At 42.6% G+C, this 26,409-nt stretch overlaps 2 protein-coding genes across 6 annotated transcripts in view; one reads left to right on the plus strand and one right to left on the minus strand.

The window, feature by feature from the left end:
* The window catches only part of opn4b (opsin 4b), a 105,196-nt gene that overhangs the window by 32,046 nt on the left and 46,741 nt on the right, over positions 1–26,409 (minus strand). For 3 of the 5 annotated variants that reach the window (XR_003981850.1, XM_030399812.1, XM_030399811.1), the window contains exon 1: positions 5,516–5,638. The exons of 1 other annotated variant lie outside the window; for it this stretch is intronic. Coding sequence is in view for 2 of the 4 variants with exons in the window: in XM_030399812.1 (XP_030255672.1) it covers positions 5,516–5,638 (123 nt within the window). In the remaining 2 variants the exon portion in view is untranslated. Of the gene's footprint in view, positions 1–5,515; positions 5,639–13,175; positions 13,277–14,135; positions 14,382–26,409 lie in introns of those variants that run through there. One more of the 5 variants, XM_030399814.1, reaches the window with a different exon arrangement.
* The window catches only part of LOC115571532 (uncharacterized), a 29,312-nt gene continuing 21,626 nt past the window's right edge, over positions 18,724–26,409 (plus strand). Inside the window, exons 1-3 of the mRNA XM_030400977.1 lie at positions 18,724–19,325; positions 20,262–20,936; positions 22,465–22,616. Coding sequence (XP_030256837.1) covers positions 19,301–19,325; positions 20,262–20,936; positions 22,465–22,616 — 852 coding nt within the window. The 5' untranslated portion in view covers positions 18,724–19,300. The remainder of the gene's footprint in view (positions 19,326–20,261; positions 20,937–22,464; positions 22,617–26,409) is intronic.

A 26,409-nucleotide genomic window follows, 5' to 3' on the forward strand; every position in this document is an offset into this window, starting at 1 on the left:
CTAAGGCAGTCGTTCTGCTGACGTACCAGACACCAGACTACAGAGCAGTTTCTCTCCTCAGGCTGTGAGACTCCTGGAATAGTATTAATTTCATGAATCCAAGTCGGTAGCGGGCATTAAGAATAAAGAACTCTATAGAAACATCCCTTCTACTCTTGTTCTACTCTCTTTACCAGTCAAAAGTCCCTTGCAGTATGTTCGAACAAGAGTATTAGCACCAAAGAGGAAAGGCCCATTTCAGAATAATAACTACTCTTTGATTATATAAGTTAAAGTGTTAATATGCTTAAAAGGAAAACGTGTTGCTCCCTAATAGCTGACTACTCGTGAATAGAAGGTTTTCAATTCACAGCAGCATCCAGCCTCTGAGAAGCGGCTGCACCTCAGAGCTCTACTTGAGTATTCCTTTCAGAGATTGTGACACACTCCCCTGCATTTACACTTTCCTTTTGTTGCCTTGTTTCATTCAAACACACAAACACACCCACACACACCCACACACACACACACACACACCAGGACTACTTGAGCTAGCTAAACTCCAGTGTCAAATAGAAGCCACGCGCCTTCCTTCGTTAATCCTGGCTGTTGCACTGAAACCTGTGTGTTTGTGAGTGTGTGTGTGTGTGCAACATCTGTTTCAGCAGTCCTGCTATTCTGCAGAGTCACAAGCTCCTGTTACTGAAAGGAGGACATCTGAATAGTATAGTCAGAGTGATGGACCGGTTATGTAAGCAAGTGAGTGAAAAGGTCACGGGGGACGTGTAACTGAAAGTGCAAGCGCGTGAAGGTGGTTTGCAGATGTGACATGTGCATGTGTGTGGAATATAAACACACTTCCACACGTCTGACGCTGTCAGCTGCGATGTGGTGGATCGCACACAAGGTCTCCTTCCCTCCCGGTCCGGTTCCTCCTCCTCCTCACTTCCCCGCCACTCTCCCTCTGCTGGATCCGTCTGCCTCATCTCCGCTCTCGCCGCTGATTCCCGATTCCCTTCTAATTCCCCCTCCACGTCTGCTCCCTCTGTCACTTAAATCCTCAGATCACTCCTTTCCTTCCTCTTGCTTCCTCTCATTTCCTCGCCTTCTCTCTCCGAGCTCTGGCGGCTCGGGGGCCAGATTACACCGATTCACACGGTGAGGAGGAAGGAGAGGCGCAGTGGGTGGCGTGGAGGTCTCCTCTACAGCACGTTTGCGTGGGATTAGAAGATGGAAATGGTGGGTGGAGATGTCTCTCTGTACTCTCCGTCCGTTTTATGGGCTTCCCTTCATCAGTGGAGAGCGAGCGATATAAATGTTATTGGTCTTGATGCCAACACACATGACTAATTTAATAGTGCAGCTGAGGGGCTTCCCTCTAGTGACACTGGTACTGACTTAAAATCAGTGCAACGGTTCATCAACAGTGAAGAAATGTGCTTTCTTTAGCAACAGGTCTGTCGCTGCTTCAGAGAGCCACCGAGCAGCATAATGTGACTCACTAAGTGAGCCTTGAACGATAAATGAAGAGCCTCACGTGAGAATTCAGTATTGTAACATCGGCATTCAGGATTCGACATTCTGATTGGCTGCTGCGTATCTTTCTAGTAACCAGGCAGCATAACCAGACCTCTCTGAGAGAGGGTTGTGGGTTTTTTTTTTGGCCTTTCTCTCATCTCTCAGTCATTTAATTTATGTCAGGTTTTAACCACCTTACTCGTTGTTTACTGTCTCCCAGTAAAAGCAATTTCAAGTAGCTTTCCTTCCAAAGTTGATATTAATATTAGATTTCCGCCCCGGTAACACAGTCAGTGCAACCCGGTATTGCGCCCAGCAGAGTAAAAGACCTGCCAAGCCACCGAGTCACTGTTGCTTTTGGTCAATAAATCTATTATTAAGACCTGGAGACGTCTGTATAACTCTGTTAAGCGCTCCCCCATCTGTGTTTCCTCCTCCTCTGTTCTCCCTCCCGTGTCTCAGGTGCTGCTCATCAGACAATTAGCACTGCCACTTATTTAAGGGATCGTGGAGGAGAAGGAGCTCTCTCCTCTTCCACAGATCAAGCAGCCCTGACCGTTTTAGATCGCCTCTGTCTTTGTCCTCAGTATGTGATTTTTTTTCTTTGGAGGCAGAGGTCTGGTAGGCCTCTTTTTTTTGTGGCTTTGTTTGTTAGTTTAGTTTATGTAGTCTTTTCTTAGTTCATGGAGGGAAGGTCAGGATCCTATGGCTCACTGCGTGGCTGGGCCAGACTTCCTCCATCTTTTTGTTCATTTTGGCCTCCAGACTTCCACAGTTTTGGTTAATGGTGGTATTATTTGTAGATGTAAACATTCACTTTCTTTTGCAAACTTGTACTCAAGTGTGGTTCCCTTTTTAAGGTTGTTGTGTGTGTTTTTTTACACACACCTCTAACTGCAAACAAGCTCAATTATGACTCTTTCTCCAATTAATTTTGATAAATGTCGTAACAATATAACGTCTATAAACTGAGCAGGAACTTGTGGGTGGGGCCGGAAAAATAAATGCTTCTGTGGCCAATCAGTGGGCTGCATACCCAGGAAATAAACCCAGCGGCTGGAAAACCTTTTTTGGAACGTGTGCCCGGCGAGCCGTTCTCATTGGACTGAATCAGCGCCATCTTTGCCTTTGGTATGTTGTTCTTTGTTACGTTTTCAAAATAAGAGCATCAAAACTACTTGGTCAGGTTTAGTAAAAGAAATAATTGACTCCATTTCGGAGCCAGCGCCTACTTTGGATCCAGTTCTCTGCATTTTCACGGCCAAAGAACCGGCAGGAAAACTGTTTCCAGAGTGGAGATTTGAACTATTTTCACCAATCGAGCAACAGTGGTCCAAGGACCAGTCATGTTTGGATGCCAATGTAGGGACGCGAGAGCCAGGAGCAACGCTTGTTCCATGAACACATATTTGTTCCCAACGGTGCTAGAACAAATATACGGTTCTGGGGAATTGGAGACTTAAAAAGTGACAGAGTGAAGTGACTCTACGGTGGCTCTTGTGCCCGTGGAAAACCAAAACGGTTCTTAAAATGTTCACAGTTTGGACCAGCACTAACACCAGCCTAGAACCAATGCCGAGTTTGCTTTTGGTCGAAAAAGGGGGTCAAAATATGCTTGCACTTACCAAAAATAGTTGCAACAGGCTCTTTGACTCACACAGGACTAAAACCCCGGCCACCCACATGTAAGTCCTACAAATAAACCACCTGACTATCCCTAATCTCTTTCTGATATGGATTTTCTGGCTCCTTCACGTCATGTTGGGTAACGTGATCATTCTTGTTAGCTTAGCTTTGCTACAAATCTACTTCATTGTCTTCTGTCAGCTTTGTTGTAGTTTTCATTATCACTAGTTTGTACTCTTATTAGCCGTTCATTTGATGACTATATCATACTGAGCCTGTTTACGTGACAACAATAATCTGATAACTGGGAATAATCAGGTTACGATAATAATCTGATTGACGTGTTGACATGCACATGAAATTTAGGACATACTTTCCAAACATTTGTCACTCATCACGCCGTCTCTGCCGATCAGGGCTGTCCTCGTGTGCGATCTGTTAGGTGCAAAAGAATGCTCTCCTTCTCCGCGTTATGCATACAAGCAGAAAATGCGCATTTTAACAACATCAAGTGTGTTTATTGGATTTCTAACAATAAGATAAGGCCTTTTGTCGAGAAAGTGTTACTCTGTTTACATGAACACTTGAATAATCCAGTAACGACCTCTTTGACTCCAGATAAGGCTGGAATGTTGAGGCCATCTCTGCGGGGCTTGTCAGGCATGGGCGCCATTAAATTGGGAGGCTGAAGGAGCTCTGAGGAGAGGGGTGTGTCTGTTTGTCTGGCTTTTGAATTAAAATACCAACACGCTTCTCCAGACACCACCTTTAAGTCTAATTGTTCTAATGAACGCTTCACTAACTGCACCACTGATTATCTGCCGACTACAACAAAAAGAGCAAGAGCAGAGTAGGTCAATGATCAGCCTATCAATAAGTTCACAGATCAATGGTTTTCTGTGACCCTAAGAGGCCGACCATTTGTTTACCTGCTGACACACTGCAGATCAGAGGACGTGATCACACACACGCACTCTCACACATCAGCATGCCTAAATTGGACCCAGACTTTTTAAAATTATCCAGAGAATGTAGATTTGATGGGATATTAAGAGAGAAAAAGCAACAAACAGCGGTAAAAGGAAAAGAGGGCTCTGGAGAGAAATAGAGAACGTTTTCTAAATGAAAACCACACTTATAGCCGAGTGGAAGATCCCATCTGTCTCAGTCGAAGCTGCCCCGGGGGCTCTGCTTCAGTATCAGCTTTCCCAAGCGCTCCCACCATGAAGGCCGGGCCACAAAAGCTACAGAGACTGAAGCCTGCAGGTCTGAACTTCAAAGTCAGAGGCCAAACTCAAGCATTCGAACTTGTTGAGCTACGTTCACCATGGCGGCGGTGCACCCATGTGTTTCTCAGTATGCCCCAGTCAAGGTCCGGGCTCCTGGGGCAGAGTGAATCACTGCTCTTTGTTTTCACGTTACGGTACAGAGGTGGATACACCGCCACTGTATCGGTCCAAGCATCTGGAGGAAAGCATTTCCCTGAAGGCAACGCGTAAACTAATCCCACTCTCAGACATAGAGGGAGACAGAGAGAGACGAGAGGGTAACGGTCACGCCTTCCTGCTGGCCACCACACATCTTCGAGGAGTGGGAATGTGGCAATGATGTCTGAGCTGGCACGATCACACACCTTTACATTTCAAGAAAGCAACGTAACCAACTCTGTGGTGTGTTTTAACGCTGCCTTGCTGCAAACAGAATTCCCTGAGCTGAACATAACCTGCAGGTTGCATGAGGGAAATTTTTGATTGGGGTCTATTGTTGTGATGTGAGGGAACAAACTGAGACCTGACGGGTCTGTAAATGCATTTTAGTGAAACATGACATCACAAAACTCTCCAATGAGTCGTCTGAAGCGTTACAGGGACGCTGACAGGAGGAAATTAAAAACAAACTCACCACAAATTAAATAAATTATGAGCAATAATTTAACAAAAGAAAGGGGGGGGGGAAAAAACACATGAATCACATTTTTTTTGCCGCGCTGATTCACAATAAAAGTGCAAACACAGGTGACACTACAACCATTTTCTACAGACATAAACGGATCTGCGCTCCTTCATTCAGCTCCGTGCTGAATGAAGGAGCGCAGGAAAGGATGCTGAGATTCGTTCATTCATTCATTCATTCACTGAGACTTAACACCTCCCCTCGTACTGTATTCCTCAAATCTCATGAATGGAAACAACAACCGGAGGCACGAAACAGTTTATTGGGCTGTTTTTGCCAGATGTGCGCTGCTGCTCTGGAGCCCATCGTGCCGCTCTTACGCATCGCTGCAGCGCGCTCTCCACTCACACCGAGGGGGTTATCCTCCGAGCAGCCAGCAGCAACAAACACACACACAGGCACAACAGAGTGGCACGGAGCGGGGGAGCCGGGTACTCACAGCTGTAGCGACCGGAGACAGCTCCATGAGCCGGTGCGGACTGATGGAGCTGATGTTCCAGGGTGCGCGGGCGGTCGGGTCCGGCGTGGGGATCCCCGATCCAATCAGCAGCCTGGAATCCATTCCCGGTCCACTGCGCGTTAATGACGAGCCGTGCGAGAGAAGTGGACTGGAGAGGTGTGGAGTCTCTCTGAGGTGGTCTACGAGTCCAAGTGGCCCCTCGTCATCTTCGCCCTGCTCTCCTGTGTGACTCTGACAGGGCTACTGGTAGTACAGCAGCTGTGGAGGGGTGGAGAAGAGGTTCTCTCTCTCCCCCCCCCCTCTCCTCTCTCTCCATCCCTCCCTCTGTCCAATCCCTGCTCCCAGGACTACCTCCGAGTGTGTCAATGGGACTGTGCAACCGTGGTCAAATGGAAGTGGCAGTTTTTCTGTTTGTTTATCCAACTCAAGGGAATCAATAGAGCAGGTTTCCTGTCATCTCAGTGCCCCTTTTGTATGTCCTGTCCTCCCTTTCCTTCACATTGTCAGCCCCTCACATCCTCTCCACCTCTGCTGACTTTAAAAGAGGCTCTATGGAGTTTTGGAGGAGACGTTCAAACTCCTAATTTCAGTATTTACAATATTAATGAGCTGATACTACAAACTCATTGTTATTTTTTAGTGAATAAACAAGCTGTTCCCAGATGAAAATAAGGTCCCAGAATACTGTTTTGACAATAGAAAAGTGGCAGGGTCCGCCACATATAAACAAAGAAAAACAGAATGAGACTGTGTTCATTCAGTCATGAAAATGAATGAGAAATTGTTTTGGTGTAAAAAAACAAAAATTAATCAATGAAGATTCTTCTCCTCTGATTAAAACGTATTCCTCCGAGACCTCATAATGCACATTTAATATCACAGTCACGCACAGAAGGATCAGCAAAGAAGCAACATTTCGTGCGCATCCCGCAGAGGTCTTGCTCCAATCTCCTGCATCTACGCAACAACAAATAATATCTATATTTATTGTGTCCCAGAGACGTGACTCAGACAACCGGAGCGTGTTTCATTTGGCTTTTGAGTGCATCTGCGGGGAGCGGCCGGGGTCGCAGTGTCTCATGCAAAGGCTAAAGAAGGATTGGAGAAATGAGTAAATAGCAGAGGGATTAAGACCTATTTGTGGTTTTGGGCTTTTTTTTTTTGGTCGGACTTTCATTGAGTGTATGTAATGTTTTAATCCTAAAGACAGGAAATGAGGATAGAGGAAGGAAGAAAAGTGGACGGCGGTATTAACAGAAACATCCATTATTTCATGCATCCATTTTCTTCCTCTTATCCCAGGTTGTTTGAGAGTGGCAGCAGGCTTAGCAGAGTATTTCTGGCGTCTCTCCCCAGCGACATCTTCCAGCTCTTTTTGAGGAATCCTGCGGCGTTCCCAGTGCAGATGAGATATGTTATCCCTCAAGCTAGTTCTAGGTCTACCCCGAGGTCTCCTTCCAGTTGGACAGTGCCAAACCTCCAAAGGAAGGCGCCCAGGAGGCCTCATGATCAGATGCCCGAACCACCTCAGATGTCTCCTTTGGACTACTCCGAGCTCCCTCTGGATATCTGCGCTCCTCTACCCCATCTAACGTGAGGCTGGGCTCAGCCACACTACAGAGAAACTTGTTTCAGCAGTTGTATCCACAGTGTGATCCTTTTTTGCACTACCGAGAACTCAAGACCACGCAGTAGGTGAGGGCCGAAACATAGATCGAAAGCTTTTGCCTCGGCTCACTGTTCACCACGACGGTTCAGAGAAAGGCAGCCAGTACTGTTGACATGCAGCTGTGTTTATTCACGGTCAGCCTCGCAAACAAGCGATAATTGTTGTTGCATTGATAGAGACACGAGGCAAATGTTAATGAGATGGAAGTTCTTGCAAGTGGAGTAAAATTTGGTGGTGCTTGTGCTCAGTTCTGCCTCTGTGTTGGGTTGCCAGGTACCAGGACACACGTCCCACACAGAAAGTAAGAATCATCTATTTGATTTGTATTGCTCTACATGTCTGTGGGCTTTTCCACACCAAGGCAGATCATTTGCAAAAATTTAGAAACACTTTCCTGTACGTGTTGGTCTCTCATCCACACGCTGTTCTAGGGGGGGGGGGGCCAACAGGGGCCAGTGCCCGCGTAACTCTGAGTCCGGACCCCCCTGTGGCGCCCCCAACAGGGAGTCTGCATTAATAATACAATGACAGATTTCTTGAAATGATTTTTGATTTTGAAGGGAAAGGCGGAAACAAAGTGTCTCAGCAGTTTAATACCCAATCAAAAATGTTGAAATTGTAAACACTGTTTTAAGTTCCATTTATCCCGTGTCTGAATGAGGGATTTGTCTTTTTTTCCCAGGTTGTATGTGCCCCCCAATAAAAAAGCCTGTCCCGACCTGGCCCCCCTATTAAAACTGGTCTAGAACCACTACTGGTCAGGCCTCTACTGCCACAAAGTTGACTGTGTCTCCTTCTTCTATAAAAAAGTAGCTGTGTCCATTATATATATTAAAAAGATATTGACACAGCTTTGACACATTTCACAACTTGAACACATTTCAAAACTTGCATTCAAAATTAAAAAACGTGTTTCTCTCTGTACGGCCGAGCGATAAGTCGATCGCATTTGTGCATCTGCAGCTTCATGGTCTTGTTTGTTTAGTGCGGCCGGGGGGACAGAACAATAACTAATCAGCTCACACCTGTGGATAATTTCTCCCGTCTCATGATTTCTGGGAAGCGTGCAACGATAGATACGAGGAGTCCCTCCACGGAGACGGAGAAGGAGAGACCTGTGGCCGGGAGATGTTTTGTTGCAACTCTAACGGCTCGGGGGTGAACAATAAAGCACGCCTTCCATCTCCACACATCTAAGATGACATTTAGCCGAGGGCGGTCTACCATGTGGACGGACGGCTGCGGAGAGGCTGAGTGATGGATTGGGAATAATGGCCAATTGTGAACGGCAGAAGAAGGATGTCGAGGAATTTGAGCATGACCGTCTCCCAGTTTTCTCGTTCTCTCCAGAAGGAAGCGAAAAAAGGTCTTATGATGCCTCTCGTAGCTCCACTAACCTTCCTTTGTCCTCCTTGCTTCATCACTCCGTTTGCCTGTGGGCTTGTATTAGGATTTTGCACGCTGAGGCACACTAACCTCTTCCCTCGTAACCCATTTTGCCGTTTATATAACGCCCGGCTCAGTAGTCTTCCATTCCAACAACAATATGTCTCTGATGCTCTCTAATGCCGTTTATTGCTCCATAACGGCGTCCTAAACTCCCTTAATCTCAAACAAGCGCCTCTAGAAAAGTGTGGAAACAGGGGTGAGGAAATTCTGGACGACGGCGGATCAAATCAAAGTATCTACCCCCTTTCCCAGGCTTGACCCCCTGCGCGCCAGAGGTCACCGTGCTTTCGGCACGTTCACCTCGCTCACTGCGGCGCACTAAATCATGCCTTAACACAAACAACACACAGCTCATGCGGGGTTGGGTTGCAACCTGTTTAAGCGTTTAACTTCTATCCTCTTCCCGTCTGACTGAACTCTCTAACAAACAAACACACACATCCTTCCTGCGCGGGTGTTGCGTGTTTTGATTTTATGAGTGCAGTGCAGTGTCCGTGTGCGCGTGTGTGCGTGCGTCTCGCAGCTGCCAGAGGGCTGCGTCGCTCGCAAACACACACAAAGTAACTGGTCCCATGATCTGGAGTACAGGCTGATATTAAGAGGATCAGAAACTGGGTCTGGACTTAACAACGGTTGCATTATACAAACAACACGACCAACACAAAGGCCAAAACAATACCACTCTGTGTGGCATGATCCCCCTCGTCCTTCCTCCCTCCATCCTATTTATTCCTGTTCAGGTTAAATAAGGTGATTTGTTTTCATCTTGGAGCTGTAAATGAGCAGCGACCCAATTGCAGGTCGGGCAGGTTGATCTGAGCAGGACGCGGCAGATGTGTTTGTTGGTTGGTTGTTATGTGTCAATAAACGATGTGTCTACATCAACAACCAAACGAGTCCGCAGAAGAAACATTCAGAGAAAGTAAATGTCGTGCATTAACATACAGCACAAATATTTCAACTAATGCAGTAATAACAATAATCTAAAGCATAAACACGAGCCTGTAACAGTGACTCAGCTGATTGTTCAGTTCAGTTCAGTTCAGAAAACTTTATCCCATACGGGCAATTCAGTTTACAGCTGCCAGTTCAATTAAGTTAGAAAAGAAGACAAGAACAACCCTACTCATTAAAATTGGCATTCATCAACCTAATAACTGAAGGGAAAAAAAAATTTGAGTGGCGATTTGTCTTCCTCAGGGGGGCAGAGTAGCGTCGCCCTGAGGGCATCAGAGTAAATTCACTGGACATGACATGGTCTCCCTGCTTCAGGATGCATTTTGCTTTCTGGACCACACGTTTTTTCCAGAGCACACTCAGATCTGTTAACTAGACTCCAATATTTTTGGAGCAGACTCTAACAATCTGATTAAGACTGTTCTTGTCCTTCACTGACAGACCACTGAACCAACAACTAAAAGAGAATGTTAAAAGAATCTCAATAAAAGAATGATAAAAGGAACATAAAATGGTTTTAGAAACACTAAAAGAGTTTAGTTTCCGCATCAGGTGGATTCTTTGTTGTCCCCGTTTGACAAGTGACTGTGTTTTTGTCAAATTTAAGATGGGAGTCAAATGTGGTTCCTAAGTATTTATAGGTTTCCACAATTTCGACTGGTTCACCATGTATCTGGCTATTTTTAGGCTCATATCGTTGCCACAATTTAGGATTGTGGCAACGATATGAAGTTTATACATGTAAATAAAGGTTACTAAATGTAACTACAGTTCTATGAGCACAGACAGATTCGGGTTCTATGGGCTTCTCCCTCCTGTAGGGGGCACTAACGTTAGGATGAGCCTTATTTGAAGAAATTAAAGAAATTAAAGAATTAAAGGATTTTCTCATGGCAGGTAAAGCACAGGAGTAAATAGTAACGTATGCTGTTAACAAGCAATGAAATGCTTCATTAATATTTGTTTTGAACAACTCAATATTTATGTAATGTTAATAAATGTTAATAAACCTGCACAACTGCTTATAGATATTTATCCAGGTGCCATTTTGTGATCTTCAGAGTGACAGAAGCATAAACTCATCATATCCCTTATTTCCTATTTACACTAACTTTTGTATAACAAAGGCAAAAACTAAAGCTTTGGCGGGATACAGCCTATACAAAGCACAAATTAATTAAGTAATTAAAGAACATATTGCCATTTTGAAATTCCATTGGCTGAAAAATGTGTCAACCATTAGGCGGCCGGCGTGTGAGTGGCTCAGGAGAGAGGGGGGAGGGAACAGGGAGTGGGTCTCCTGTCTTTGCGATCACTGGTTGGCTGTTGTAGGCTTCAGGTTGGACATAGAATCTCCTGTCTGGTCAAATGAAGCGTCAATCATTGGGCCAGAGGTCGGTGGCCATCGAGGTACCATTCATATTAATGAATTAAGGCATTACGTTGTGTAATGAAAGCAGTTTTGGACAGATAGAAGCATTAGCAATAATGAATATGCAATGTGCAATTAGACTTCCACCGCAAAGCTTGTTGAGAAACATGTTAGCAGAATAAAACTAATTGATAAGGTTAAGGAAAAGATAATTGTTAGCGCTTTAGTTAAGTATGTTCTGTTTGTACTTGACAATGACTCCTGTGTTTGACCCATTTGTCTATCCTGACCTCCTGTACTTCACTTTTATACGTGAAATGTACACCTGGTGACTGTCTGGTTTTAGACAGGTTGTTGTTTCACTGCTGGGTATGGAGTGCTTTGGAAAAGTGTAAAGTCTCAGAGGCCTGTATTCAAAAGCTTTCTACATCTTTTGACAGCAAGGCAGACCAAAATCCCCTGTTGATTTAACATTCCTCCATCCATCTGTCAGTCCTCGCCGACACATCCTCGCCACTCAGGAGGAGCTGCAAGTGTTGGGCAGAGGCACCAGTGAATCAATCTCCAGCAAACTGACGTTGCAAAAAGTCGAAAGTAAGCTTCTCTCAAATCTGTTGAGGTAAACCAGCTGCCCGGCTGCAGTAGCTTTGTCAGTGTGTTCATCCATACAGGCAACACATGGGGGTATGCAGCTCCAAGACATGACTCATATCTGGTTAAGTTTCTTTACTTTACAGGAAATAAGAAAAATACCGCTCGTTGTCCCCGTTATCCATTTTGGACAGTTTGTCCTCCATCGCAGAGCACAACATTTTCAGGGGTCATGAAGCGTTCAATCTGAGACAGCATGATCTTCTGTCTGAAGACGGAAGCTGATAGGCGCTGTTGAAAGTTTCTTAGCTGATGGAAGTGTCAGACAAGATACTGACATTTAGAAAAATCTGTCTGGATGTAAGACAGCAGGTCAGGCTGATATACTGGTATCACGTTTTTTCCCCCAGAAACCACATCTGGGATCAGTACAGTCATAATGCACTGTAAATAATGGATGAGGGCCGATCAGCCAGAAAAACATAGAGGTATGCTAAAAAAAAATACAGCGCAGTTCAGTAAAAGAAAACATTGTCTGATAAAGTACATTCATTTCCGAAATGCGTTTGCTGGGAAACACTACAGAGCACTTATTTTGTTGGTTACACTGAAAAAAAAAGGAAACTAGTTTTGGTTGCTAGCAAATTAACCAACAGAGTTTTATTAATTATTAATTGTTCACTAACTAGCTGAAGAGTGTAGAGCCACGTTCGAGGCTCTACGGTGGCCCTGAGGGACCAAACAACAACATTTAAAAAACACAATGACATTTTAGATTATTGACAAGGTGGAGTGGCTCTTCTTAGCTGTGATTGGACAGAGCCGAAGTCCCTGGCGACAGTTTCAATGTGTGTCGTGGCCCTCAGTGCCACTGTATGACGCTAACCTGCTGCGGTATAATGTTTATCACTTTCAACATCGTAGGTTAGCATTTTAGCATTCAAAAGTTTGGCAACAGGCCTTTTACACGTGACATATTTCGGCTTGTCAGAAGAAACGACATGTTAAAAAATCTACAATTCAGGTTATTCAGGTGTAAAGACTGTATTCTTTAGGGCTTATGGAAAATTATACAGTGTAATGAACAACTGTGATATCATTGTGGCGGTCACCATCTTGGTTTTTTGCACAGCCTGCTTTATCACATATTTTACTCTAAATGGAACTATAATGTAAAAACTGATCATGCTGTATTGAAGAACTCTTGAAAATATGGTATTTGGGACCAAGGAAACTTGTAACGTGATGAGTTAGGACCCACAGGATCCCAGGAATCATTGATAATGATATTTTAATGACAAAACTCAGCAATAAAACAGGGCAAGGCAATATAGAAAAGCTGATACAGCAGGTGGACTGGGAAGCAGGTGAGTGAGTAGTGGAATTTGCCCGAACACACATCCAGTTCAGTCCAACCACAGACCACATTGTCAGAGAGGAGTGGGCAGGCGGCGTGGTCAGGATCAGAAAACCAGCCGGTGGGTTTTGACAGGACACACACACACACACACACACACACACACACACACAGCAAAATGCCGAGATACAATGAGAGTCTCTGAACAGCAGGAAACCACATGTAAACTGACTGAAACACTCACTCTTCAGTGTTGCGGTGGAAAGGTCACGCCAGCCAGCCGCAGGCAAAACAGGATCCAAGAATGCAGCAGAAGATCTCCAGGCTGGGGACAGAAGCTGGTGCCTTTGACGGGAGTCATACGAGACGGGGAGGTCAGAGGCAGGCAGGGTCGGCAACAGGTCGCGCATGAGCGGCGAAGAACAACCTGGCAAACAGTGTCTGTGAGGCTGGGGTGTATTTACTGGGATAACTGGGGATGAGGAGCAGCTGTGAGAACAGGTGAGGCAGTTGGCTGATAAGGTGAGGACAGGGCACGCAGAAAAGAGCGGGTGACCAGGGATGCAGAACTGTGATAGAAAAACTGTTTACTGGGGTAATACATCAAGTTAGAAGTATGGTCATTTTCATTAGCTTAAGGCACCTCTGCATCAGCTTTACTTTGTAGACTATGTCCACTTTTTCAGCAGTTTTGGGTGTTACCATTATAGTTGGCCCTGGTCTATTCATTTGTCCCAGTAAGTCAGACACTTGAAGCGCCCGGATAATTTGTTTATATCTGTTTATTACATTTATTTCAGATGGTGAAGTGTTCTGATGTGGGCCTGTAAATGTAGTGCTGCTGTTAATATTTGTGTGGTTAATGTGGCGAATGATACCAAAATGTCCTATGTTTTGCAAAGGCCTTTGAACGCCCCAGGCTTCTCTTATTTGGGTTCTCATTTGTTTGGGCAGGTGTCAATCACTTTCTCTGTTATTGGGATTAACCTGTCGGATTGTGAGAGCGGCAGGATTTAAGGGAAAGCGAGGGAAATGAGGAGAGAAAGCTTCGGAGAGAAGAAGAAAGACGTTAAGTCCGAGCAAACTTTCTAATAACTTTATGGTAAAGTGTTATTTATCGTTTTCAACCGGCAGGTTAGGCGAGTTTTTGCTTATTTTTGTTAAGAGTGTAACCGAGTTTGTTTTAGAAGTGAGGGCTCCTTACTGGCGCTAACTGTAGATCAAGACGACCGTTGCTAGCGGTTAGCATCGCGAGCTGCTAATGGGGAGAAGCCTCGAACCAGGTTGGACATTGGACTTTGGAGTCGGTGCAGAACCAAGCCTCGGGAAAGAACCGAGCCTCAGGACAGGAACAAGCCTCGGGACAGGTCTCTGGTCACTTCGCTGCCTCTGGGAAGAGGTTTTCCTCGCATTTCCCTGGTTCTGGTGTGATTATCCTGACCTGACCTGACCTTCAACGTGGGTATGAGCTCCAGCATGGCCGCCATCACTGGTACCAACTGAAACACTACAGAAACCCTGGGGTATTTAATTTTTAAAATTTTTCTAATGTGTGTGTATTTCTTGGTTACGAGGTAATTCAAAACAAAGGAAAAATATAATGAGCTACAAGGTTTAGACAGATTATTATTGCTAAATCCTTGTTTGAAGGTGTTTTTCATGCTGATGATGTTTATATTGAGAAAGAGCTGAAGTTACACTTAAAGTAAACTGTGTGGGAAAATTAATTCTCAATAACAGCATAGTAGCAATTTACAAACCAGCCAGTCATTTTCATGTGTGTTAATTATTGTAAAACATCCCATATCATACATTTTAGCAGCTCTCACCAATCCGCTCCCATGCAGTCTGATACATAAAGGGGGCATTCATGAAAATCATAAAGTTGAGTGAGAGGGCTACACATTCATAATATCTTCTTTCAAAATGTATATTATCTCTAAACACAAAGTACAGGTGAGGCTGATATCACTAGTTTTGCTGGTATTCGGTCATAAACCATGGTATTTTTGATGTTTCAGTAGGATCCATCTATCCATCCATAAAGTCAGCACGTCAACTGTTGCTTAAAAGACTTGGACATTTTGGCTACGTTCACACTGCAGTTACAAGTGACCTGAATCCATTTTTTTCGCTCATATGTGACCCATATCTGATTTGCTTTTGACAGTGTGATCAGCACAAGTCGCATTGAATCTGACATTTTCTAATCAGATTCAGGCCACATTTAAATGTGGTACTGAATCAGATACGTATCGGATTTTTTTGAATGCGACCGCAATCTGAACAGCCAGGTCGCATTTAATGCGACTTTGACGTCATTGTGACCCGCGCTGCACTGTTTTGTAAATGAATGACTAATAAAGTTGATTGAAAAAAAAGTGTGCCACAGGCAGGAGCGAGCGGGAGCCACGAACATAATCAAAACAAACATGGAGGCAACAGTGAAGCAGGCGGCCAGTGGAGGGACAGTGAGGTTTTATGGCATTAAGCCATACAGTCCCACGTTACCGGTTGCCGTTGCCATGTTCGCTTCCGTAAACACTGCTGTGGCGTGATGTCATCAATGATCAACTGCGCATGCGGGTCACTTCAGGAGCGTGAGCTGTTCACACAGCAATCCGTAGACAGGCCGCATTTAAAGAGGTAATGTGAACAGCCAAACAAAAAATCGGATTTGAGCAATAAATCGGAATTGTGCATTAAGACCTGCAGTGTGAACGTAGCCTTTGAGATTTGGGCGCTCCCCCACAATGGTAGCATCAGAAAAGACTGAAATATTCCACACACAAATCCAAGAAAGGGATGAAAGCAATTGATAGTGTTGCAAATAAGAGCAATAAGAGCTGAGAATATCTGATATGGACTCCAGGAACAGACCAGTGAAGTAGTGATGCAGTCACACATACTGACGATACAATATAAGCTGTAAAATACAAACGCAAGAAAGGCGGCTGCAGAAATTCACACATGCAGTGTGAGTTTTGGTGAATAAATGTAAGTAGACACAGGCGTATAGGCAAGACACTTGAGTGTATCCAGTGCAGCAGATACTATATGTGTCACGTCAGGTTGTGTTTGGACCAGCTGCTCACTTCCCCCCTCTCTCTCCCTCTCTGCGAGCCGTCACCCCTCCTCTACCTGGAGCCATATAAATACACCTGCGGGACAGCTGGAAGGCTCTGCAGGTGTCATAAGGAAGTGGGATAAAGAAAGCTGACACAAAATAAACAAACAGACCCACAAGGCTGCATATATTCAGAGGATGTTGATAAAAAAAAAAAAAAGGCACAAACGTGAACCGCCTGCATAATAAATTCTGTTAGGTTGCTTTTCTTCCGGTGCTCAGTTCTTGTTTGATGCAAATAAGTTAAACCTTAAGATGTGAGTTATTGTGCAACCTCTCGTTCACAAGCAATGTCAACAACAACCAAGTTTCTTCTTTTATCAGAGTTGCTTATCGTAAACATCTATAAATGCCGACATAATCTGGCTCCTTCAGGTGCTCAGGGACCTTGTTGTTCCACTCAGAGTTTCTGGCTCTGCATCCACAGGGAATACTAAGGTGTTTTTACCATACTTGCCAACCTCGAGACCTAAAAAAATAGGAAGGATTTCGAAACCCTGGAAAAATTTGAGATTCAAGGACTGTGTTGTTTCCTGCATTCTGGTGCCATTTAAACAATGAAAATAGCAAAATGATAAGTCTTCCAGGTGCACTCCGAGGTATTTGTTAGAGTAAACCATGTCAACTTCCTGTCCCTGGTTGGATACCAGTGTAAGAAGAGGTCAGAGATCATACTTCACAATAACCTGTTTCAGGAGGAAAACAATGGCAGCTTCCCTTAAAGTTTGCAGAAAGAATAAAGGAGTTTCCTTTCCTTTCGTTGTACCACATTGAACGCATTTTGTTTTCAGTTCTGGACCTTTTGGCCTCTACTATGAAGGGCAATAAAAAACCTTTTAAGATGTCAGTGACGGATTATTCAGTTAAGATATAACCTAATACTCCATCTGCACCCAGTTTAAGTAATAGTGTGACAAACTACTCAATCGGCTGCACTTTATGTTTTGACTGCATTTGACCTTTGCTTTGGGTCATTACTTTCAATCCATTACACCCCATTGTTCTTGTTGACATAGATAAAACGATTTTAAGATGGCTTAACTGATTTTTAATTATGGCAGTGTGATCGTTCTACTGCTGCACCAGTGACCCACATAATGTGCAGCAATTGGGTAAAATCAAATGTCCAACATCAAACTCTCAAATATTAATTAATAATAATTCTTCCTGATCTTGTCCTAATTGCATTAAACTTGCTGCATTTTTCAACCCCTAACCTCCTTTGCTGCTTGTCATTTAAATGACAAGAAGAGCAACGGAGGTTAAACATGCTAATGTGTAATTGTGCTCATTTTCCGAGCAGCATTAGAGAGGATTTTCACAAAGCAACCACAGTAGTTGAACGATGTCCAAAGTAATCACAGCACTGTTTGGCTCCAGGGAGCTGGATTAACATGAATAATTATTAGGACAGATCAAATGGAATTATTAGGGTCTTACTGGTCTTACTGGCATACTGGTATTAGATGTAGCAGTTACTCTACTCACACGCTGTCGACTGGGTGAAGAGAAAACTCAGATGAAGCTTAACAGAGTGCCAACGTTAGAACCACATATAGTTCATTATCATATTACCTCTGAAATATAAGGAAACCATCAGCTCAAGCTCTCTGCTTTTAACACATTAACGAGCATCAGTGCGTGTGTTCCTATTAATGCGGTTACATAATGGGAGCTGGCAGAGGCTGCAGGTAGATCCTGACACTAGTAAGCTGCTCTGGGACCTGGAGTCGCTCCAAAACAACCCGCACAAATGTCAGAGTTTCTAGGACACGGCATCTGATTGAGAAAGATTTATCTGTCGTCATGTGATCTCTCTGTTTCTGTCTCTGGCAAGCTCAATGCTTCATAATTGACATAAGCCATTGTTGCAACAGAAATACAGGACAGTAAAGTACAGTACCATAAACAACAGTGTGACAACAGAAACAAAGAAATACAGATAATTTAAACATTTTGTTGAGTCCAAAATGATTGCTTTGTTGATTGAATTTTGACGGTTGGTTGCAGCTTTCCAACAAGGTTTATCAGCCAATAGCAAATTATCAAACATGTTTCATGTGCGAGTGATAAGTAATGTGGGTCAGGGGCTTCACGTGTGAGTGGGCCACGCCCCAATATGGGCGGCTTGCTCAGACCTCGCCTATCTTTAAAACTTGGCCCTCAGTTTGATCCGGACTATTAATCTGTGAAGACTAATGACTGTGTCTTGCATGGTTCAAGGTTGCAACATATAAACACCCAGCAAAGTAATCAAAGCAGGTTCTGTTATTTCATGCAACAAAAGGTGTCTCCAGGACCAAATTTTGCCATGATGATCCACAGGCTCACAGGATGAAACAGCCTTACGATACTGTTAAGGAGAGTTCATGCACTCATGCAAATATAGACACAAGAATATAATAAATAGCTGATATTTTGAGCAGGCCTGTGTACAATGGTGCTCTTCCTCTATCTGTCTTAATTGACAACACTAGCATGCTACCTACTGTTCTGTGGGCAGCCATGTGTCTTTGATTATTTCCTCTTATTACAGAATCATTTCTGTAAATATTTTATTCAAGTTGTTACACAGATGGGTGACAGTTTCTTTATTAGTTTGTTTTTTCCTCATTATTAGTTTACCACTCATCAATGTGTATTTGCAGATGTCCAAGATGCCAGTGAGCCTCTATCTGTGACAAGTAGGTCATATTTGCCGTTTCCTCTGTTTGAGACTCTTAGCAAGCAGTTGCCTCCACACATTTGGACATAACAAGTTGTTTGGTTTCTCTGCCTATTTATGTATATTATACCTTATTTTGTAACCTGTATATCTGCATTCAGAATCTGAAAGCTGTGCATTGTTGATTTTTCACCTACTCTGTTCAAATAGAAAAAATAGTCAAAAGAAAATGTTGCGTATAATCCAGGTGTGATACACTGCAGTACACCAACACCCATGACATGGTGTTGGCTGTGCAGTTGGAGAAAGTGGACAAACAGGTTCTACACAACAAGTGAATACGTGCAAGTAACTTTTAGTGTACTGAACCAGAAACCTCGCTCAGAACAGATCTTGTCTCTCATCTCTACGCTATGAAAATATGCTGCTGTTCTTGTTCATATGTGGCAAAGGAGGGAATATTTTGATGATGAGAAACAAGTGTGAGTTTCAGTACAATTAGTGATCACGCAGTCACCAAGAAGATGTAAAGAAGAGGATTCAAAGTCGTTTGTGTTAATTACACTCTTCAGAAAACATGGAGAAAGCTACATCCGTCAAAGGTGAGTTCATAAAGTCATTCTCATACAGGGTTCGAAATACTGTAATGATAATGATCTTTGTGGGGGTCTATGAAGTAACTAACCATGACCCTAACTTACCTTATAGTGGAGATAGATAAATAGGCTATATAATATAATATAACCAGCAGGTGCATTCTGAGACACCATTTACGTTTGGTATTACCATCTGATCTGATCATGAGAGCTTTAACCCTGTCAATTCACATCTGGAATTAAATTTGTCTTTATATGTTAAATGTTTTTACGCAAAGAAAGAATTCTCTTCATGTATAATGTTTGCTAGATGAGCAGATAGTTGTGGGATGTAATCAGCATTTTGCACAGTCTATACAGTTAGTCTTACCACAAAAAGGTTTTATTTTTTGGAAGTAGCCTATTTTAGTCACTGGATTTATACAGTTTCACATCTTCATCGTCAGTATGTTATATTCTTTAATATATATTGTGTAAATGGTGAAATCAGTTGAAACAGTGTTCAGACAGTTACTGGGAGGTAAGACGCACTTCATACATAGAAGCAGACCGGTTTTACAGCATTGCTGCACTGACCATTTTTACAAGGAATGAAAACATCTGAATGTTTTGTATTTGGTGATGAATTTACAAGAAGTACCCATGCTTTAGAACTTGCTGCAGCTGTTTCACAAGGTTTGCTGAGTTTTGCCTCATGCACCAACTCTTAAAATCACATTATTTCTAAGGGAGTCTGGGATATTGCCATTACTAGTGACGTAGTTGTGCTGGAGAACATGTCTCTTCTAACCCATATATATAATTAATGTATAAAATACTAATTACATTAAAACTGTCATTATTTTTCATTCAAGTAATGGTTGTTGGTAATATACTGATGATGAGTTTTCAATGGCATTTTTTTCAAATTACTATCTTCTTCTCATTTTTTCTTTCTGTCAGAGCTGAACGTTTTACTTGTGGGATCAAACAGCTCTCGGAAATATCTGGTTGGAAACATCATCCTGGGAAAACAGGCATTTGAATCAGATGTAACAGCCTGTTGTGAGCAGGGAGAAGGAGAAGTGTGCGGGCGAAGAGTCACATTGGTCAAAGCCTCCGGGTGGCTGCGAGGATTCAAACTCTGTAATACACCTGAACGGGTCAAGACAGAAGCGATTCTCAGCGTCACACCTGGACTGCACAGTTTTATCCTGGTGATTAATGCTGAAATACCGTTCAAGGACGAGTACGAGAAGACAACAAAGAAGCACTTGCAGCACTTTTTTGGTGACAAGGTGTGGGATCACACGATAGTGGTCTTCAGCCACAGAAGTCAGATTGACCATGAAACCATTGAGGATTACATCAAGAGGGAAGGGGCTCCACTTCAGTCGCTTCTGGAGGCCTGTGGTAACAGATACCACATCCTCTGTAACGATGGCACAGAACACAGCGAGAAAGTCAAAGAGCTGTTTGAGAAGATTGACGACATGGTGGCTAAAAACAGTTGTTATAAAACTGACAGCATGCTGATAGAAAATGCTGAGTTGAAAAGGAAGGAAGTGGACAAAAAAGCTGAGGAGTTACGTCTGCGGTCACAACAACAAAGGAAAAAGCTCAGAGATCTCATGACAGGTCAGTTGAGTTTGATATGAATTCAGATGTGTGATTAAAGAATTTCTTGAATTTTGTTTTGGTTGAAATTTCTTTTGGTAATTATTGAAATCTGGGAACATAAAAGGTTGTAAATGAACTCCCAGGTTAGCCAAATTTGAAAAAGTAAACATCCCGGCAATGCTGGGAGGCATCCTTATCAGATGCCCAAACCAACTCAGCTGGCTTCGTTCAACACAAAGGAGCAGTGGCTCTACTCTGAGCTCTTCGCAGATGTCCGAGCTCCTCACCCCAACTTTGAGGCTGAGCCCAGGCACCCTATGGAAGAAACTCATTTTGGCCACTTGTGTCCTTAATCTAATTTTTCCAGTCACTACTGAGAGCTCAGGACAATAGGTGTGACCCCAAATTTCCACTGGATACGTGTCTGCTGTGTTACAGCTCCAATCAGGTTTTGCTCCGCCGTCCGGCAACCCCCACAGGTTGTGTTTTGAGTCCGCCATGGCACAGTACGGTAGACAGCTGGCGCCGCGAGGCTGAGGAGTTCCCGCGATAATCACACGATCACTCGCGTCTGCAGTTATAGGTCTGTGTTATTAAAAACAACAACAGGAAGTGTTTCTCGACCGAAGGATTAGCACAAGATTGACTTCTGCCTGACTTCCTGTCTGCTCAGTGCTAAATTCAGCTGAATTGCTGTGTTGTGGTCCGGCATCCGCCAGATATAGAAGTCCTGTGTATCTGTTCCTGAGCTGGGACGGAGCAGATACGCAGCGGACCTGGTGGAAATTAACACATAGACTAAAGTGAAATCTATCAGCTCTGCTGGCGTGGCGGAGACGTAAAGCAGCAGACACTTGGGGATGAGTTAGAATGTAGATGGACTTATAAAGCAAGAGGTTGCCCTTCCACTCTAGCTGCCTTTTACCCACAACACTTTGGAACAGTGCCTGCAGTTGTACCGATGCCGTGCCAACAACCTGTCCAAACGACATTCCATTACCCCATCTGCTTGGGGCAGGATTACCCGTTCAGTATTTTCAAAAGCTGCTGTTTGGAGTGATTTTCAATATAACAAATGTGGAAGAATAAGAGTAAATACACAGAATGTCTTCTATAATTTAATTTGTCATGTGGCCCACTTGGAAAAACAAATGTTCACCCCTGGTGTAGACTTTAAGCCACTATTCATTTAAGCATCATGAAATGGTCAAATTAGTGTACATTACTGCACTCTTGTTTTGATTATGCAGTGGACAAAATTATCATACAAATATGACCATCATATTTGGCAACACTTGAACTGACTCGAAGTTCATTCTTGATATTTTTGAAACTCTTTAACAAACTGATCTAGTCTCAAAGTTTACAAGATTCCAGAGATTCAACCACATCTTGTCACAGTTATTAAATAGACATTTTGACCTTAGATTACCTTTTTAGAAATAAAAAAAGGGGAACAAAACTACAAAAAATAATATCCAAATTGTTAGATCCAAGAATTGTCCTTGAAATGTGCCAGACTTCTAACAGCTGTGTTTTTCTGCAGAACAAACACTCAACCTGAGTATCTTGATGGTCGGGTGGGTGTTCTCCGGGAAGAGCGCGTCTGGGAACACTATTTTTAAAACTGACATGTTTCAGGCTGGTGAGAAAACAGAGAAAGCTTCAAAGCAAAGTGGCGAGGTGGCTGGAAGGGAGGTCATCATCGTGGACACTCCTGGATGGTGGAAATTCTTGCCAGCAACATTTACCCCTTTGCCTTTGAAGGCTGAGATTTTAAATGGGGTCTCTCTGTGCTCTCCATCTCCAAATGTCATTTTGCTGGTCTTGCCTCTTGACTCATCATTCACCGATGACCAAAGAAGACTCACAGAGGATAACATGAGGCTGCTTGGACAGAGAGTGTGGAGACATGTTATCGTGCTTTTTACATACGGGGACACTCTGGGGGAAAAAACTGTTGAGCAACACATTGAAAGTGAAGGAAAGCCTCTCCGATGGCTCATTGAGAAATGTGGGAATCGATATCACGTCCTCAACAATATGAGCACAGATGATTATCAGGTTAGAGAGCTGCTGGAGAAGATGGAGGAGATGGTGGCAGGAAACAGCTTCTTTTACCTCAGTGCCTATCCTGATGGAGATTATGCAAAACATCAAGAGGACAGAAGTGAATATTTAACTAATATCAAAGATGAGACCACAACCAAGAAGATCACAGAACAACTTGCCATCGAATGGGATCGCAAGAACTGGGAAAAACACCGATGTGAAGGAAGCATTGGCTTACCACCAGGCAGTAAGTGTCCAGAGACAGGAACAAAAGCTGTATTTTTAAACACACCATAAGAAATAATATGTTTCATTGTCGAACCTGGATTAACAAGATCACAACAATACTGCGTATTTGCAGAATTTGAAAAAACATTTAGCGTGGGGATAATAATGGTTGTTTATTATTATTTTTAAGTGTTTTTTGGGGGCCTTTTGGCCTTATTGATAGGACAGCTGAAGACTTTGACAGGAAACAGGGTGAGAGAGAGGGGGGTGACACGCAGCAAAGGGACCGCTGGCCGGGAGTCGAACTTGGGTCCGCTGCAGCAGACAAAGCCTCTGTACATGGGACGCCCGCTCTACCCACTGAGCTAAACGGCACCCCGGTTTTTTATCATTTTGGTTGCAAAAAAGATCCCTTATAATGTAAATATTTTTGTTTACCAGACATTCTGATAATAATTATGTTTCAGGTTTGCAGCATGCATACTGTGTCTGAATGGATTGTTTACAATATATTAAGATCAAGGGCTACCTCCTTAAAATCCATGGTCACTTAGTATTCTTTTTTTTTAACCAGTGAGTGAAGCTAAGCAGAGCTCTCAGGGTTCAGAAGGCGAAGAGGTGCAAATGGAGCATGAAGACGACCAGTTCAGGAGCTGCTTTGGTCCTGAAGTAGACAGTGAAGATGATGCAGGATCTGGACCTCTGAACATATTGAGGGAACTGATGGAGAGAGAGTGGCACAGAAGAGAGGTGTGCATGGAGCAGGCCTTCTGGAGACAGTTCTACAATCCTGCAGCAGGTGAATAAATCAATCAAATTAATAAATCTTTGTGCAAGTAACCCTAACCCGTCTTGTTCAGTTTTGTATTGCTTTAACATTCTTATTCTTTTTTTGTTCCTATCAAAGCCCCCTCTGAGCCAGATAATGATCAGCTGCTGAAATCAAGAGAAAAAGTGAGAAGTTGGCTCAAACTTTCAACATCTGGGTATGGGACAGCCTCGAACACCAGCAACCAAACGAAGGAAGATAGTTTCTGTTTTGCCCAAGAACCTTGCTAACCACCAGGCGGAGGGGCGCCCAAGAGAAGGAAGAAAACTTAGAAAATAAATAATCCCCTCTTTTTCTGAAAAAAAAAAAGAAAAAAAAAGATTAAAATACTTCAAAGCACTGAGGTCTGGACCAACAGGATAACAACTAAAACATTACTTCTAAGTCTGAGGTGGTTTGCTCACTCTAATCCTTCCAATATCAATATTAAACCAACACTCAATCTCTTGAATGCTGAATTATCATAAAAATGACTGGCATCTCCTAGTTTCATTGATTCTTTTTATTTTTTATGGCTGTTTTTATGTATTTATATCTATATTGTAAATCTGTGATGTAGTATTGCATGTTGGTGGAGTCAGAGATGTATAATGTGAGTCCAAATAAAACAATAAATAAGCAAGTATAAAAAAATCTAAATAAAAAGGTGCACATAATCAAAAACATACATATGTGAGAAATATAACAAGGTCAGTAGTAATTATCATCAGTAGTTCATATCTCAGTTTGTTTTTACACTGATTTAAAGATGCTACAATCATTATTACCATCACATAATTTGTTGGTTTTAATGTTTATTATTACTTATTTTATGTTTTATCACAATATTTTTTTCTTTTTTATGTTTATTTAATATGAATATATAGTAACTTATTATTATTATCAACTTCTACATTTATTATATCTTTAATTTGATTGCTTGTATTCATCTTGTTAATCTTTATCTTTTATTATTTTAACTGCTCATTCTGTTTCAGTTAGTGTGCATTACTTTCTAAATCTATGTTTGTTTCCTTAATGTTTTTGAAATCACTTGTAAAGCACTTTCTGCATTTGGTCTGTGTGCAAAGGTTATATATTATTAACAATTGATTGATAATGGATTGTTTGATTGATTGATTGATTGATGAAATTTAAGCTGAACTTTGGAATTCTGTTGTTATAGAAATAAAGCTGGATCAACGTTTTAATTTTTTTTAGTGTTTTCCTCCGTTCTAAACACTTTATTTGAGGGGTTGTGCATAACACCGACATGAGACAAATATAACCATGACATCATGAATCATGTCACCTTCCTGCCCTGGATGGATACCAGGTTAAGAAGAGGTCAGAGATCACAGGACTCTTTGCCCAATCGCCAAAATAACTCACAGTAAACTTTCTGAAGGAAAACAATGGCAGCTTCCCTAAAAGGTTCCAGAAGGTACAAAGGAGTTTCCTAGCTCGTTGTAACACATTGAATGCAATTTGTTCTCAGTTCTGGACCTTTTAGCCTCTTCGATAAAACCCCTAGTGAGATATTAGTGATTTAGGACATAATGTAATATCCCATCAGCACCCCTTTCGAGTAATACTGTGATAAACCACTCAATCAACTGCACATTGTTAGACTTTGACTGTATTTGACCTTTGCTTTGGGTCATTACCTTACCTTGTTGACACCAGGTATAAAAAAAAAACAAAACAAACAAAGGTTAACTGAGAAAAAAAGAGAAGATACTTTAACTGATTTTTAATTATGGCAAGTGGACACAATCTAATTAATATGCAATATCAAACGCTTACATTCAGGAAACTTTTGTGGTTGATTTAATCAAAAGAAGCCAAACAGAGTAAAGGGATTTTCTAATATTTTTAAAGGCTAAGATACCTTTTTTCCTGAATAATAATAATTAATAATAGTTCTTCCTGATCTTGACTTAATTACATAAAAACTAGTGTATTTATCAACACTTCCTATCAATGTGGTAACAAAGGGAGCTGGCAGAGGCTGCAGGGAGAACCTGACACCATTCAGCATCAGCAACCAGCATCAACACCATATCAGCACAAATGTCAGTGTTTCTAGGACACGACATCTGATGCAGAAGATTTATCTGTCATCACATGATCTCTTTGTCTTTGGCAAGCTCAAATATGCTTCATTATTGAGATAAGCCATTGTTGTAGCAGAAATACATGACATACCATAAACAACAGTGTGACAACAGATACAAAAACATCTCACAAATATTAACCTGACAAGTGCATCGAAACATGCTGTTCACAAAGGGCAGATTGGTTGATCTTTGGTTTTGCTTCTGAAAGCTCGAACATGACAAATGTAACTGCTTTCCTGAGTATTGAACAATACACCTGCCATGACATAGTTGTGTAGAATGT

Source organism: Sparus aurata, chromosome 20, assembly GCF_900880675.1.
Source record: "Sparus aurata chromosome 20, fSpaAur1.1, whole genome shotgun sequence".
Taxonomy (NCBI): Eukaryota; Metazoa; Chordata; class Actinopteri; order Spariformes; family Sparidae; genus Sparus; species Sparus aurata.